The following is a 16,977-nucleotide window of genomic DNA, read 5'->3' on the forward strand; positions in this document are numbered from 1 at the left end:
GTTTTGCTTTTAAGATTTTGTTATAACTGCTTTGAGTTATGTGATTGTGATAGACCTTGGTGTAGGGTTTTTGTGTGTGTGTGTGTCTGTATTTCTTACACTGGGGCTTTGTTGAGCTTCTTTTATTTGTGCAATTATACTTTTCATCATGTTTGGAAAATTCGGGGCTATTATTTCTTCAATTATCTGACTCTCCCTCCCCCACCTGACTTTTAGGGACTCTGTTTACTTATATATTAGGCTGTTTGAAGTTCTACAGCTTACTGCTGCTCTTCTCATTTTTTTCTTCAGTTTCTTTTGCTGTGTCTTAGAGTTCACTAATCTTTTATTTGCTGAATATATTCTGCTCTTAACCCCACTAAGTGTATTTTTTTACCTCAAACATTATATTTCTTACTTTTCTAGATATTTATTTGGGTCTTCCTATATTTTCTGTGTCTCTACTCTGAACATATGGAATACAGTTAAGTAACTGTTTTCATGTCCTGGTCAGCTAATTGTAACATCTGTGTTAGTTCTGGGTTGGCTTTGATTATTTATCTCATAATATTGTTTTCCTCATTATGGGTTGTGTTTTATTGCTTCCTTGTACAGTTGGCAATTATTTTTTAAAGATTTTATTTATTTATTTGACACAGAGAGAGAGAGAGAGATCCTAAGTAGGTAGAGAGGCAGGCGGAGAGAGTGGGGGGGGCGGGAAGCAGGCTCCCTGCTGAGCCGAGAGCCCGATATGGGGCTCGATCCCAGGACCTTGAGATCATGACCTGAGCCAAAGGCAGAGCCTTTAACCCACTGAGCCACCCAGGCGCAATTTTTTATTAAGTACCAGACATTATGAATATCATCTTGTTAGGTCTTGGATGTTTTTCAGTTTTATAAATATTCTTGAGCTTTTTTTTCCTGGGGTATAGATATTTGGATATAGTTTGTTGATTCTTTAGTTCTTCCTTCTGCGATCTTTTAGGTGGGTTCAGGAGCAGTGCTCAGTCTTAAAGCTAATCATTTCTCATTACTGAGGAATGACCATCTTGGGTGTTCTAGCTCATGCTTTGTGAAGGAAAAATTTTCAAAGTCAGGCTGGTGGGAACAGATTTCTGGCCCTGTATGAGTGCTAGTACTTTTCTCTTAATCCTTTGCATTGTTTTTAACTCTCATCCTGGGTAGTTTCCTCGCTTATATGTGCTTTTCATTACTCTGCTGACTACTTTAAAGGGGACCCTCTCTTTGCTGCTCTCTTCTCTTCAGTACTTTCTCTTGTGAATTTTATATGCTTTGGTTTCCCACAACTTCAAACTCAATCTCCTTACCTCACACACAGTGTTTGCCAGAGTTGTACTTGGATTCTCTTTCCCTGCATCACCATCTAGAGCATAAGCAAGGGGCATTCGTAGTATTCACTTCCTTTGTTTGCTTTCTCCAGGGATCACAGTCCTTTGTTACCTCATGTCCAGTTATTTAAAGACTTTCGTATCTTATATTTTTTCAGGTTTTTTTCTTTTTTTTCTTCATGTGAGAGGATAAATCTAGTTCCTTTTACTTGAACTTGGGTGAATGTCTCTGCTGCACTTTCAATTTTTTCCTTTATACATCTAATTGTTTTGTATTTATTTATGTTTCTTGTTAATTTCAGTTCCTTTACTTTCTATATAATAACAAGCTCTGCAATTCAGAATTTGCTCTTAGTGTTGTGTCTCATGCCTAGAACATAGTATTTGTTGTTTTAATATTGAATGGGAGTACAGAAATGAGTAAGATAAATTTCTTATTCTGTTTTATGGGATACAGATGGAGAGGAGAGGTTATTTTATTTTATTACAAAAGGATATTTGAGGGGCACCTGGGTGGCTCAGTGGGTTAAGGCCTCTGCCTTCGGCTCGGGTCATGGTCCCAGGGTTCTGAGATCGAGCCCCACGTCGGGCTCTCTGCTTAGCAGGGAACCGGCTTCCTCCTCTCTCTCTCTCTCTTCCTGCCTCTCTGCCTATTTGTGATCTGTCTGTCAAATAAATAAATAAATAAATATATATTTTTTAAAAAAAGGATATTTGATTAACTATATGAGTTAAATCTGTAAACCTTTGTTCAGATTTTCCAGCAGCTAATGGCATTAACAAAGACACAGCAAGTGGTGCCTGAGTGGCTCAGTTGGTTAAACATCTGCCTTGGGCTTAGGTCCTGATCCCAGACTCCCAGGATCAAACCCCACATCGGGCTCCCTGTTCAACGGGGAGTCTGCTTCTCCCTCTGCCTCTTACCCGACTCTTATGCTCTCTCACTCTCTCTCAAATAAATAAATAAAATCTTAAAAACAAAAACAAATCACAGCCTTTAGAAGAAAAAGTGGTTGAATGTATGTGGTCATAGATACCATTTATTAAGCACCCAACCATATGCCAAAAATTGTTTCCTATTAATAAGTGCACTGTAACATGCAGATTTTCTAGCAAGCATAAATGGCAAGTTTCATGTTCAGGTTCTTAACCATTACACTTACTTCACTTACCTAGTAGGAAGTTAGTCAGATTTTAACAAAGTAGTAGATTTAAAATGGTGTGCTAGGTTGAGGTCCTTGAGCATAGAGACTCTCCCCCCCCCATTCTTTTTATATCCTCATTTTCATTGCTTTACGTAATTCCTGGCCTGTGGTGGCCACTTTATAATTGAGGAAGGTAATGAAGTAAACCTACAGGCATAAGAGGCAAATTATATGTAACACTGGATATACTCACAGAAGTAGTTTAGATTTAATTTGCTTTGGTGTAGGTAATGTGGAGATTTTGTCATCAGAATATATGAAAACTCACTGTTTAGTGCTTAGGATATCTAAGTGTTCTATTAGTGTTTTTCCTTTTTCTGCTAATTTCAGAAAAATTGAGTAACAGTAGTTTTTTTTGAGAGTAAATAATACGAATATAGATTGGGAATTAAGGAAGAACTATAAAATAACAATCTGATGATCTTCATTTTAAATTGTTCATTCAGGGACGCCTGGGTGGCTCAGTTGGTTAAGCAGCTGCCTTCGGCTCACATCATGATCCCAGCGTTTTGGGATTGAGTCCCACATCGGGCTCCTTGCTCAGCGGGGAGCCTGCTTCTCCCTCTGCCTCTGCCTGCCATTCTGTCTGCCTGTGCTCGCTCTCTCCCCCTCTCTCTCTCTGATAAATAAACAAAATCTTTAAAAAAAAATAAAATAAAAAATAAATTGTTCATTCATATATTTAAGCTACTTCTTTGTGAGTAGTTAGTAATTTCTTAAAATTAAAGACCTTGAATATTTAGTGAAATTTATTATTAATAATTGATATCTTTTTAAATGCTGTTTTTCTAGCAAAAATGTTAGAAAAGATAATAATTTGCAGTGCTTATGTGCAAAAGCTAACAAATTATGTTTAACTTATTAAGTTCTCTCAGTTTGGATCACAACTTTTATACCATACTTACAGATACAAACATAGCTGACATATTCTACATCTCTGCATGGCTTACTTGAAAAATAGAAGCAGTTGCTTAACTGGATGACTATCAAAATGGTCAATACAGATTGATGGGCTTGAGTGCAGTAGACAGTGAGTGTGCAGATGGTGGTGTCTGTACCATTTGACATGAGATGCCTTAGTCTTTAAAATGATTTCAGGGGAATGGCTTTGGTGGTGTTGCAGTAAAGGGCATCCATTCAACTTCAGGTGCTGTGCAGATGGCAAAGCCAAGCTAATATAGAAAAATGAGAAACAAGTGACTACTTAATGTACAGGAATGCATGATCTGCATCACAAATAAATGACGGTATTACATGCAGGAAACCTAGCCAGATGGCTGTACATTAAAACACATGACTCCTTGAGAGAATTAAGTACAGGCAATTTGCTTAGATTTTCTGCAGGCCTGCTGCATATTATGTTAGGGTAGGGAAAACAAGAGATTAAGTGCTTTATTTATTGAAAGTGTTTAGGTGAAGTTGGCAGTTATTTAAACATAATCTGATCTCCGTAAGTATTTAAATTATCTCTTTGTGGTTAAAAAAAAAAAAAGAAGTAGGGACGGTAGTTGGTTTTATTTTAAAAGGGTGAAAGGAGTAAGATTGGCTAGCAAGCCAAGCCTGTCTTTTGGTCCACATTTTTCAGTTTTATAAAGTTTTCCACTGGGCAAAAGCTTAAAAATTTTTTTGGATGAGCATGATAAAAGTATTTCTTTTTTATATGGGTTTTAATGAGTCCAAATACCAGTGACATATGGAAATTTTAAAGTATGAAGCATGAGAGACTGTGGACTCTGAGAAACAAACTGAGGGTTTCGTAGGGGAGGGGAGTGGGTGCGTGGGTGAACCTGGTGGTGGGTATTAAGGAGGGCAGGGATTGCATGGAGCACTGGATGTGGTGCATAAATAGTGAATCTTGGAACACTGAAAAAAAATTAATGTGTTGAATGCTATATGAAATGGTCCCATTTTCACTAGTAAAATACTACATTTTTTGTTTTTCAGCTTAAAGAAAGTGGTTATTGTACAGGTCATGAACCAGATTCACTGGAATTTAGCACCGTGGGAGGATGGGTTTCTACTCGGGCATCGGGCATGAAGAAGAATATCTATGGCAATATTGAGGACCTGGTAAATTTTTTTCTGGTTACTATGTCATAATTGATTAGTATATTACTATAAAATGATTAAATCCTTTTTTAGAGTTATATGGTAGGGTCTTCTCAAAAGTATATCCCTTTTGATTATAGTGAAGTTGACTGTGTGTAATAGAAGCAGTTTAAAGACAACTGTGGTCATTATTTACAGGTGCTCCTTTTCAAATGACTGATATTTCAACTTTATAGATGCTTCATATTATCTGACTTATAAAATATATAAACATTATTTTATAAGCCTCATGGAGCCTCAGTCTTCAAGTCCACCAAGGTTTTAGTCCATTTATTTAGATGATCTCATCATTGCCACTCTTGCCTTAGGAGAGTTTATACTTACTTCTCTTAAAAAATTTTTTTCTCTATAGAGTTAGAGAGCCTAATTAAAAAGGTTCTAGTAGATGGCAATATGACCTGTAGTGGTTTATGTGTACACCATTTTATTTTAGTTGATCTGGTGCCAGTGTTCTGGGAGTTAGTGTAGTAATAGTATAACTGTGGGCATTCTGACTAGGGATTAGATATCATTTGTTCCATGTGTAGCTTTCCCAGTGATTAGTTGTGTGACCTTGTACAAATTAGCTCACCTTTCTAAACTTCTTTCCTCTTACTTCTTAAAGTAGAATGATGATATTCACTGCATGGAATTATTATAAGTGTGTATTATAAACACTTAAAATGTTCACATAATCCTGTCTTTTTTAAAAATTGAGGATATTTAAGAAATCACATTTTTCCTTTTGCAAATAAAATAACATTCAATTTCAGAAGAGAATTTGATCCTTTCACTATTGGATTATTAAAAACTTTATCATAGTTAACATGTGATAGACTGCTACATTTAGTATTGCTAAAGCATGTAATTTATTTTATCCCTTTTTTGGAGAGCCTTAAGGACCACAGATAATCATATATCCTAATGTGCTTACTTGCATGTGTGTATCTGGCTTTTGATACAGAATAGGATCATGCTGTGTTTAATCTCTTTAGACTATGTTATCAGTATATTAACTTGAAAAAAAACAAAGACAAGTGTATTTATACACTATCATTTTTAGACTGTGTATAATTCTCTTTTACTAGTAATTCATGGTTTATTAAAGTAATTCCCAATTAGTGAATATTTTAAATTATTCTTGATTTCAAAATTGTAGGGAAAAAAGAGGAAAATATCTTCTTTAGTAATTTCCTTGGTATACATCTTCAGTCACTTTGGGGAAGTTCCTAAGGCTTGAATTGCTGAATCAAGACATTTATATATATTTTTTAAGTCTTTGAATTTTTATTGCCAAAATGTTTCATAGAAATTTGTGCCAATTGGCATTCCCACTAGCACTATGAGAATATTTCTTTTACTGGACCCTTTATTTATATTTTTGTCTTTTTAATTTTTTTTATTTCTTTAATTGCAAGTGAATGTATCCTTTTAAAATGTCTTCATTGGTGATTTTTGGTTTCTATTTTGTGAATTGTTTATTGATGTCCTCTGCTCATTTCCTTAAATAATAAATAGACTATTTTTGTTTATCTGTCAAAAAGCTGTTGTAAAAATGTGTTGGGATTTTTACCTAACCATTTCCTGATTTAAATTTCAGGAACTATTTTTGAGTGACCCTCTCCCTTGAGTATGCTTACATTCTCACTGGTGTGAGACTTGTATCACATGCATCTCTCTTTTCTTCTTTTCAGTTCAATCACTACATCTCCCTCTTCATCCCATTTTTTGCCTGATTAATTAATACTTCATTCTTTTCAGTCTTTTCTACTAAGTGGGCAAAGTAGATAAATTGAGGGTGGGAATAAGGCAAGAGTAAATTTTTTCTTAGAATTCTAAGCATTGAAGCAGCTTGAGGTGATTAATAGTGCTTCATTCAAAATTAAGTGAAAGAATGAACCTATTAAAATATGATCATTATTTTTTTCGTCCTTTAGTTTTTTGCCACATGGATAATCCTAGACTAAATTTGGTTTAAAGAAAAGTGCTTTTCATTTTTTTAAGGTGATGAACATACCCAAATCAGTAACAATCTTAGAATGATTTTTCTTCTTTTAAAGTTATATAAAATTTATTTTTAGTCTAAGAATTATTAAAAGATACTAGAATTCTGAAGGGTATCACCATTTATCACTTAATCTATTATTTTAAAAGTAGAGTTTTTTATAAATATGGATGGTTGTGTGTACACACATGCACAACATTCACTGACGAATATGTAGACTTTACATCATGCATTGTATTAAACAGGTGGTTCATATAAAAATGGTAACACCTAGAGGTATAATAGAAAAAAGCTGTCAAGGACCTCGTATGTCAACAGGCCCTGATATCCATCACTTCATCATGGGATCTGAAGGTAAATATAACTAAATTTATTACAAAAAATTACAGGTTAGAGACTCAGTTTTGTGAAAATCTGTGATACTGTGATATAAGATCTTTGAAAGAAAGGCACATTTTATATATTTAAAGAATGGTGTTTTTTTTAAGTTTTATTACTTTAATTTAGTACTTCATAAAGTTTTTATTATGAGAACATCTTATTAAACGTCCTTTTACATTTTGTTTTTTTATAGTTTTAGAGATAAGCTAGCCTTTTTGGTATTCTATTTTTGTTTTACAGTTTTTTAGGAAGTGTAGTTGTTAAGATTTAAAATGGTTTGCTTTAAAATTTTATATAATAGTATTCTCTAACCTTGTCTGACTTCTCAGGGGTGAAGAGCTGAGAAAGTATTGTCTTAGTGTCTTGCCTTTCTGTAATAGTACTTTTTATTACTTGCTATTTGATTCTTTGAAGAAGTGGAATTTAAAATCCTGTTGATTTATATATCTTTTAAAAAGTGTGTTGTACTTTTTTTTTCTTTTAACTGTTTACTATTCTTTGCTTGGTTACTTAATGCTGGGTTGATTAGAATGTAGTTCTTTATCTCACATTTAACTGCTGTACTGATCAGGAAAAAACTGATCTATTTTGTAAACTAACTGTTCTGCGGTGAATGTTGTGGATAAGATGAACATAGTCGTGTTTTTTAATTCTTAGAATAGTAGACAGGGATATCCCTTAAATTCAGAGAAATAAGATAAAACAAGTGTCTCTAACTTAGTGGAGGAACTCATTACTAATTTAGAAGATGGTACAAGCTAAAAAAGAGATAGATTTTTGAAATGTTTAGCTGTATTCATGGATGAGAGAGCAATTATAATAAACTAGGATGATAGGACATCAATCCTATCTTTTGATAGAAACATCAAGGAGGGAAAATACAACAAACTATGTCTCAGTGACATGTTAGAGGTCAACTGTTGATTTGATGAACAGTGATATAGCTTAAATATTTTTTCATGATAATCAATGATAAACCTTTGTCACGATGTATCACCAGTGTACTTTCTTATTTCTGATCAGTATACTCTTCTGTGGAAAAATAGAACTACATTTTTATGAGAAAAATGTTAAATTCCCTTAACAAATTCTGCAACTTCTAATACTAACACATCATCCAAAAGTTAACTGAGATATATAACCTTTTGCCACCTGGTATCAAATTGAGTAACGAATAGGTATTAAAACTGAGAGTTACTAATTATATTCTTGGTGCATACATAGTTGGAGTAAACTCTGTAAATATAAATGATCTTTTTAAGTAACTATATCAGACATTTTTTTCTCCCTTCGCTTAGTATTTTAAAATTTTTGGTGCTAGTCACTATTCTGGCACACTGACAGGATACAGGTAACAATTGGCCTTTATAATATAGTATGATAAATTGTATAATTAGAAGTAAATGCAGGAGAAATACAGTCAAAGTTCATATTAATGGGTGCTTAAGAAGACCTCTTCAGAGGGGTCATACCTAAAGTGGTCCCTGAAGGTTTATAGGAGTTGACGGAATAAGGTGGTGAGGGAGTTGCCCTGCAGAGAGAACTGCAGGTGGGCAGACTTAAAGTGAAAAGAGCCGTCTCTGCATGGTGAAGCTGCCAGGTTTTCAGTATAACAGGAACATAAGATTTAGCTATAAGAGTGTAGTAGGCAGCAGGTCTAGAGTAGAATGGTAAGGGTTACAGGGTAACTGAGAGAGAATTTGGTCTTTTATGTCTTTTAAAATAGTTTAAACTGTATCTAAATGACTAGAACACCTCTCTCAATAATAAATTATTTTCTGAATTTGAGGAAGGTAAACTCATAATAGAGGAAGCAAAGAAATATGATTTATTAAACATATACTAGGGCAAATTACTGTATTTAAATGAGATTTTATTATACACATATATGTAAAATGATTTAGGAGCATGAATGATGAAATCTTTCAGATCTGGATTTCAGTCCTGGTTCCACCACATAAATTTCTGTGACTTTGTGTAAATTAGGTAATTTTCTATGCCAGCGTTCTCAGCTATAGAATGAGGATAATAAAAGAAACCATTTTCATAAGCTTTTGTGAGGATTAAATGAGATTATGATAAGCAGTCTATAAGCATTTAGTAAATACTGAACAAATGTTAAGTTTATTACTATTGTTGCTATTTATTATTTTGGCATCAGTGGTCTTTACAAGTAGTCTATAGAAGTATAGTCCTTAATCCCCATCTCTGTATGTGGACATAGAGTCATCTTAATGTAGGCTGGGAGACAGCATGATTGAGAAAGTTAATTTATGTGAAATCATATTCTTTTTTATTTTATTTTTTACTTTAGGATTTTTTTTTTTTTTTTACGTTTTAAAATTCTAGTTAGCATGCAATATAATACTAGTTTTCGGGAGTATAGTATAGTGATTCAGCACTTCTGTATATCACCTAGTACTTATCACAGCAAGTTCATATTCTTTCATAATATGTATTTTTATCTGTTGTCTTTAGCCATCTAAATAATTACCTTCTGCCTTAAATGAGAATCATATACTTTTCTTCAAGTTAAAAAAAATTTTTTTTTGCTATAGTTAAAATTATCTCATGATAGCCTTGAAAGCATTATCATTAAAGAATGCATTTTTTTTTCAAAGATTTTATTTATTTATTTGACAGATAGAGATCACAAGTAGGCAGAAAGGCAGGCAGAGACAGAGAGAGCGGGAATCAGGCTTCCCTCTGAGCAGAGAGCCCAATGCGGGGCTCGATCCCAGGACCCTGAGATCATGACCTGAGCCGAAGACAGAGGCTTAACCCACTGAGCCACTCAGGCGCCCCTAAAATGTATTTTTCTGATCCTTCTAAGTTCTACATGTGACTAATCATGTTGAATTTAATGTTTTTATCTTGTGTTATGAACTTTTCGTAATGATTTTTTTCAATTAGCAGCTTCCTTCCATTTTAGACACTATAATAGTCAAAGCCTCTGAAATGCTTTACATCTTTTCTTATGTATGAAATTTACTAGTAACTCAAAATAATTTGTTCTTTCATTTGAAAAATGGTTAAAACTACATTTTTATTTTTTTAAGCCTATGACCCACCCTTGTTTTCGTCTTTGCTCTATGTCGAAATAAGTGAAATGCTTATTATCAGTCCTTTTGTGTAATTTTACCTTTTGTATGACCTTGAGACTTGTAAGACAGCTTGAGTGGTTATAATGTCCATGGGTTGCACTTTGTTTCCTTCCAGTGTTGCTTGGTTTTATATGTTGCTTTAAAGAAATCTAATGCTAGTTCTTTTGCCTTTGTAGATTGTTTCCCTCTTTTTGCCTGAGTGTCCTGAGGATTTTTTAATTAATGAAGTCTACTACTTTTATAGCTCAGAGTTGATTGATCTGTGTTGTTTAACATGGCACCCAGTGGACCCTTTCTATGTTTACATTTACATCTTTTATTCTTTCTGGAAAGTTTTTTTTGGATCTACTGTTAAATATTAGGGGTTCCCTCCCTTTGTTTTGATTTTTCTTCTTCAGGGACACCAATTATACTATACTTGACTGTGTTTGTTTGGCATTTCAGGGAGTGACTAACCCTTTTTTATTCCCCAGCTTTTTTCTTTATTTCATTTTCATTCCCTTCATTATTTTCCTGCTCTTCTTCAGTGCCCTTTATCAAGTCTTCATTTGAATCTATTCTCTGTTCTCCTTTGGATACCTTATAACTTAGCCTTCATTTTTTATATGTCATTTTATTGTTGTTGCTGCTCTTTTTCTTTCCTGAGATTAGTCATCTCTCATTTCATTTCTTCTTGTTTTTTGCTGACTTTTGATGATTGTATTTCTGATTCAGGTTTTTTTATTTATTTTTTTTATTTTTAATATCCCCAAAGGCTTGCTTGACAATATTTAATTCAGTTTGAGATGTTTATTACTGTTTTCTTTACAGGATCGTGATTGGTTTAGGAGAGAGACTTTTCATGAGCAGAAAAGCTTTTATTTACATTTTGTCTCTTTCTAGTAGTTTTTGTGAATTTGGTCTGCTTTTTTCTATTGCTATTTATTACTTAGAGAGTGTTTCCTAGTTTGGGAATGTCCTTTCCTGTGCTACTTCCCTCTCTTGTGCTACTTGTTTTGTGGATGGTGGTATTTTGGTGGGAGAAGGCATGGCATGTCTTTTTTTTTATTTCTATAGGATATTTAATTTCCCTCTCTTACTTAATTCTTTCCCATCATTACTTTGTCTCCAAGGAGTACCACACTTCTCTGAAGATGATGCTCCTCTGAAAATGTTCCTCTTGTCTCTCTAAGGATGCCTTTCTAGTTCTTCCCATTTTCAGACCCTCCCCATAGCCAGGGCTATGGATTTCCCTGTACAGGATTTTGGTGTTACTGTTGCACTTTTGGTGTCTGTGGTTGATTTTGTCTTTGCTTTCTCCAGGTCCTCAGATACTCTTTGTTTTTCCATATAAAATCTTTTAAGCCTCCCCTTACTTTCTACACTTAGAAGCTTGCAGCAGGTGGAAGGCTATAGTAGGTCTTTCGGAATTTTTTCTTTTTATCTCTATTTAACAAGTAATGTGAGGGTCAGAGTGTTTTTTTTTTTTTTTTGTCTCCTAGTAATGGTGAAAGTTTTATTTCAATATTATTTGTGGTTTTCTGTTTCTTGTTGATTTTTTTGTTTTGAGGCAGGGGAAGGTAGAGAGAGGGAAGATTCAGAGTCAAATGACTTACATTCTTCTTAGTCCTGAAGTCACCTAAAAGTATATTGTTAAATTACAAAAGAGTTTATTTGCTTTAAGCAAATACTTGCATTTTATATCAAATAGCACGTGAAGCTTTCAGTTTTCTTGAGAAGAAACGTTATATTTGAAAATTATAGATTAGAAAATTCTTAAATTTATTGTAGTGTAGTTCTGATGAAACCAAAAAGTGAATGATGTATAAGCCTCTGTGATGTCATATTGCCATGGAATTATTTATAAGCAATTATATAAAGTAGATTTAAAATATAAGTGTATAAAGTGATATAATGTACATGTATTCAAGGTATAATAATTCAAGTCTTTTATATCATTCCACTGGCATAACATTCCCAAAGCAAAAGAATCATTAAATATAATAAAACACAACAGAAACGAGCCATTTGATTGAGTGAATTTAGATATATCCATTTGTAATGGGCTAATTTGAATGGAAGTTGAATGGAAGCTGCTATCTGAGACCTGGGTGACTTTGCTTTCACAGTGGGACCCCCTGTAGACTCATAGCTGGATAGTTGCAGAGACTTGCTTTGGGCATTTCATTAACCTTGTGATAATGCAGAGTCTCACTTTACAATTTTTTTTTTTTTTAACCTCACTTATGTTATGGGGGGTTTTATTACTTGAGAGTGCCTACTCTACATAGGAAGCAATACAGGTAGGCAGAAGTTTAAGGCATGGTCACTTTACACTGTAGAATTAGGATTTTAAAAGAAGTTTGCTAATGTAAAGGTATATATATTTTAAAATAAACTTTTTGAATATAGTAATTACATGTGCAAAATTAAAATATGGACAGATGTACAAAATTCAAAAGGTATTAAGGATGTATAATGGGAAATCTGCCTTCTGTTCCTTCTTCAGAGCATTTCCTTTGTTCACAGTAAACACTTTGTGCTATATTTAAGTGTGTATGGATGCTCTTTTAAAAGCACAAACGGGATTTTACTACTCTGCTTGCACTTTGTAAAGCTTACTCCATATCATTACGTTTAGAGCCACTTCATTCTTTTCGACAGCTACTGACTACACTAGCCAGACCCTCATTGATTGGCATTTAAATGGTTTCCAGCTTTTTCCTGGATTATATTTAAGTTGTATTAGATAATATTATATGCTTTAATTCAAAGAAGGATTTTCAAATGACTCCATTTCTCAGATATTAAGGAAAGATTTCACAAAAACCTGGAAACTTGGAGTTTAGTTTTAAGAAGAAAAGTGTTCCTGTCTGCAATCATGGCTTATTCTGACCTTTTCCTTAATGGATTTCAATCTGGTGACTTTTTAGTTTCAGCAAGTATTTATTAAAGTGTTCTGTAATCTGTGGTCAGATTAGAGTTAAATAGAGATGATTCCTGTGTTTAGGATTATATGCCTGTCAAATTTCAGTTCGTTTGTTGAAAGGACATTTAACATGAGGTGTTAATTCCAAGGCTACCAGGAGCTTCTATAAATGTAAAAAGGGTTGAAAGAATTACAAATAAGCTTAGTGGTACTGTCAGCATAGTGGTAGGAAAATCAGCAACTTTAGAAATTAAAGTGATACCACCTGTATTGATAGGAACGAACAAGTGTGGTAAATAATTCTGTACTGGTGGATGAGGGGACATCATAGCACTAGTAGTGTACTTGTCAGCCTTTTGCCTCTTCTCTGGCCAAGATTTAGAAGTTCTTTTAGGTGCCTTTTAAGAAACTTTTATAGCATAAGATACAAATTTTCCAATTTGTACAAGGTATAACTGTTAGCTCCTTATTAAAAAAAAAAAAACTCTGATGTTTCATTTGTAATTCGTTTAGAGAATTAATTAACTTATCATGGTTATTTTTTTAATAGCTTCATTGAAATATAATTCACATGCTGTAAAATTCACCCATTTTAAGTGTATCTCTTAGAAGGGATAGTTCCTGAGGTTAGTGTTTGGGATTCTTTTCTGAGCATATTTGGCGTCTTGAGGCATATTTGGTGTCCTGTGCACTATTTCTATATAAGCAAACTAACTGGCGTACAATGTTGCTTTTATCTACAATAAATTTACCTATGTCCTCCCAGTTGCCTTTTACCACATCCTCCACTGATTTGAGAGTGCTCTTAGGCTTGAACTTTTCCATGCTCTATTTGTTGCAAACAAAATAGTTTTCTTTAGAAATAGTTTTCTTTAGAAAGAGATTAGGAACTGTTTTTTTGGCTTGTATTCCCTTCCCCGCCTCCCTCCTCAGCCCCTTGAGACCAAATCTCTGAGCTTGAGTCTCTGAGCTTCTGAGTCTCTGAGCATGGCTCAGGAGGGGAGCAGAGGGGAGCAATGGCATTCTTTTCTCTGAGGACATCCCTACTTTGGTAGCTGAGTGCTAGGGAAAAGAGGAAAGGAAAACAGATTTTCTTGGTTTGCTTCTCCTGGCAAGATGCCATCTCTTTACAAGCCAGGCTAAGGGCAGTTGGGACCCTAGTATTAGTGTGTCACTCCAAGTAGAACCTCTGTCCCACCAGGTGGGTACAAGAAGGGAACTAACTTCTTTCCATTCCCCTAACCTCTTGGTGGTACTTGCCCAGAATGTAGCCTTAGGAAAAGGTGGCTGAGAGTAGGGTAATGTGGACTAGGACCAGAGGTTTTTCTAAAATTAAAAAAGTCTTCATGTATATATTCCAGAGAAAGGAAGACATACATCCACACAAAAATATGTATATAAATTTACATGTATATTCACAGTAGCATTATTCATATGAAGTAGCCAAAATGTAGAAACCTGTGGAACTTTCAGCTCTAGGGAGGGGAGAGGGACTGGACATTGAATCAGTGGTTTAATCAATCATGCCCATGTATTGAAGCCTCCATAAAAATCACTAAAATGTTGGTTTCAGGGAGCTTGCAAGATGGTGAACACATGGAGGTGCTGGGAGGGTGGTGCATCTGCAGAGGGCATAGGAACTCTGAGCCCCCTCCCCCATACTTTGCCCTATGCATCGTGTGTGTGTGTGTGTGTGCGTGCACTTTATATTTTAAAAAAATTTGGAAACCCAAATGTCCATTGACTAATGAATAGATGAACAAAATGAATTATATATACAATGGAGTAATAGTCCACAATTAAAAAAGAGTAAGTACTAATACATGCTATAATAGGGATAAACCTTGAAAAGAGAAGCCAGTCACAAAAGACCACATATTGTAAAATTCCATTTATATGAAATGTCCGGAATAGGCAAACTTATAGAGATTTTATGAGATTTATAGATTTGTAGAGACTTACAGAGATTTGTAGATTTATAGAGATTTACGAGATTAATGATTGTCTAGGGCTGAAGTGTATGTGTGGGGAAATGGAGAATGGCTATTTCATGGGTACAGGGTTTCTTTTGGGGGGTATTAAAAATGTTCTAGACTTAGAATTTTTTTTTTTTAAGATTTTGTTTATTTATTTGAGAGAGAGAGCTGTGGGGTGGGCAGTAAGGAGCAGAGGGAGATAGACAAGCAGACTCTGCACCAAACATAGAGCCCAACACAGGACTTGATCCTATGACTCGGAGATCATGACCTGAGCTGAAATCAAGAGTTGGTCGCTTAACCAGCTGAGCTACCCAGGTGCCCCCTAAGCTTAAATTTTGATGATAGTTGCATATATTTGTGATTATACTGAAAACATACTGAGTTTTACCCTTTAAATGGGTGAAATTTATGGTTTGTGAATTATATTTCAATAAAGATGCTGAAATTAAAGATAAAGCCTTAGTCACTTTTGTGATCTTTTAAAATTTACAAGATATATTTACTTTTTATTTAAATACTGATTGGTCCAGACTTGCAGAGTTTTTGTGATTTAAAAATTATAATAGGGTCATATTTGATATCTTGGTAGGCAATCATTTGTATATGTGATGAGCATACTGAACTCTTAGTTTTTTGGTTTTTTTTTTGAACTCTTAGTTTTTAATCTTATATCCTGTATTGACATTTTGGGTGTATTATAAATGTACTGGGAGCTTTGATTTTTGTGATACTTTTTATTTATTTCTGTTGTTATCATTAAGTTCTCCAATTCAGAGATTTCCCTCCTTCTTGATTCTTTTTTTCATCATTCTCAGAAAATTTACTAATAGTATTAATAATTTCTACCATTTGTACATCAGAAACCACTAATTTGAAAAGCTTGGCTTTGTGAATATAATCATTTTAACCATGTCTCTTCAGATATTTTAGCATAGTTATTTAGATCTCATAGAATGAAGTTTATATTTAACTTGCTTTTCTCCTCTTTGATTTGTCCCTCCTCCGAGTAAGGAGGAAATTTCCACATAAGGAAAGAGCATTTGTTTCATCGGTGGTTCTCTTGTACTAGGTATTTATGGCAACTACTCTGTCTCTGAAATATCTGGGTTTTTTTGTGTCTTACAAGGGCATCTTAGTATTGCCATTGTCTTCGCATGAATTCCTAGGAAAAAAAGCAGGGTGATAATAGTCCCTCTAATTTCTTCTATCATTTTTAAATTCTCATAGAATTTTCTTTTTGCCCCAGCAAATTTTTCTCACAGTGAAAGTAGGCACAAATATCAAAATATACTTTTGTCTGAATGTTTGAGGTATACAAACCTGTTGTTTTTAAAAATTTTTTTCTTTTAATAGGTTGTATACTTTAAAAAGTATTTAAAAGTATCCTTCTTGTAGGAAGGTTACCTTAAAAATGTTTTAAAGTATTTATACATAACATAAGAGAATGTATTCCAAAACCTTTTTTTTTAGAAAGTATAAAATTTGTTTAGTTATTTTTCTAAAAAGACTTGAATAGCCTTTATTCCCCACGTAGAATAAATAGATTTAAATATGAATAGAATAAATTAATAGAATAAATAGATAAAATAGATTTAAATATGATTTAGAAAATTGGCATGTGATATATTGGATTATTCCCCCTTCTTTTTCAGGAACTCTTGGTGTGATAACAGAAGCTACAATAAAAATCAGACCAATCCCTGAATACCAAAAGTATGGCTCAGTAGCTTTCCCTAATTTTGAACAAGGAGTAGCCTGTTTAAGAGAAATTGCAAAACAGGTAAAAACAACAACAACAACAACAAAAACCCACCCATCTATATTTATATTTCAAAAATTCTACTGCATAACTGATTTTGATATGTCACAGATAATTTCATATTTAGTTGTGTTATATATGTGGTTTTTACCCAGTTCTCTATGAAAAGGTAATGTAAAATCATCCCTGTAAGTGCAGTTATTTCTTTATATTTTGGTTT

General features: G+C 33.9%; 1 protein-coding gene across 2 annotated transcripts in view; it reads left to right on the forward strand.

Moving 5' to 3' along the window:
* Nucleotides 1–16,977, forward strand: part of AGPS (alkylglycerone phosphate synthase) — a 149,948-nt gene that overhangs the window by 71,432 nt on the left and 61,539 nt on the right. For both annotated transcript variants that reach the window (XM_032356040.1, XM_032356041.1), the window contains 3 exons: nt 4,478–4,603; nt 6,872–6,980; nt 16,651–16,778. In XM_032356040.1, coding sequence (XP_032211931.1) covers nt 4,478–4,603; nt 6,872–6,980; nt 16,651–16,778 — 363 coding nt within the window. The remainder of the gene's footprint in view (nt 1–4,477; nt 4,604–6,871; nt 6,981–16,650; nt 16,779–16,977) is intronic.

This window comes from Mustela erminea, chromosome 8 (genome assembly GCF_009829155.1).
Source record: "Mustela erminea isolate mMusErm1 chromosome 8, mMusErm1.Pri, whole genome shotgun sequence".
NCBI classification, from domain to species: domain Eukaryota; kingdom Metazoa; phylum Chordata; class Mammalia; order Carnivora; family Mustelidae; genus Mustela; species Mustela erminea.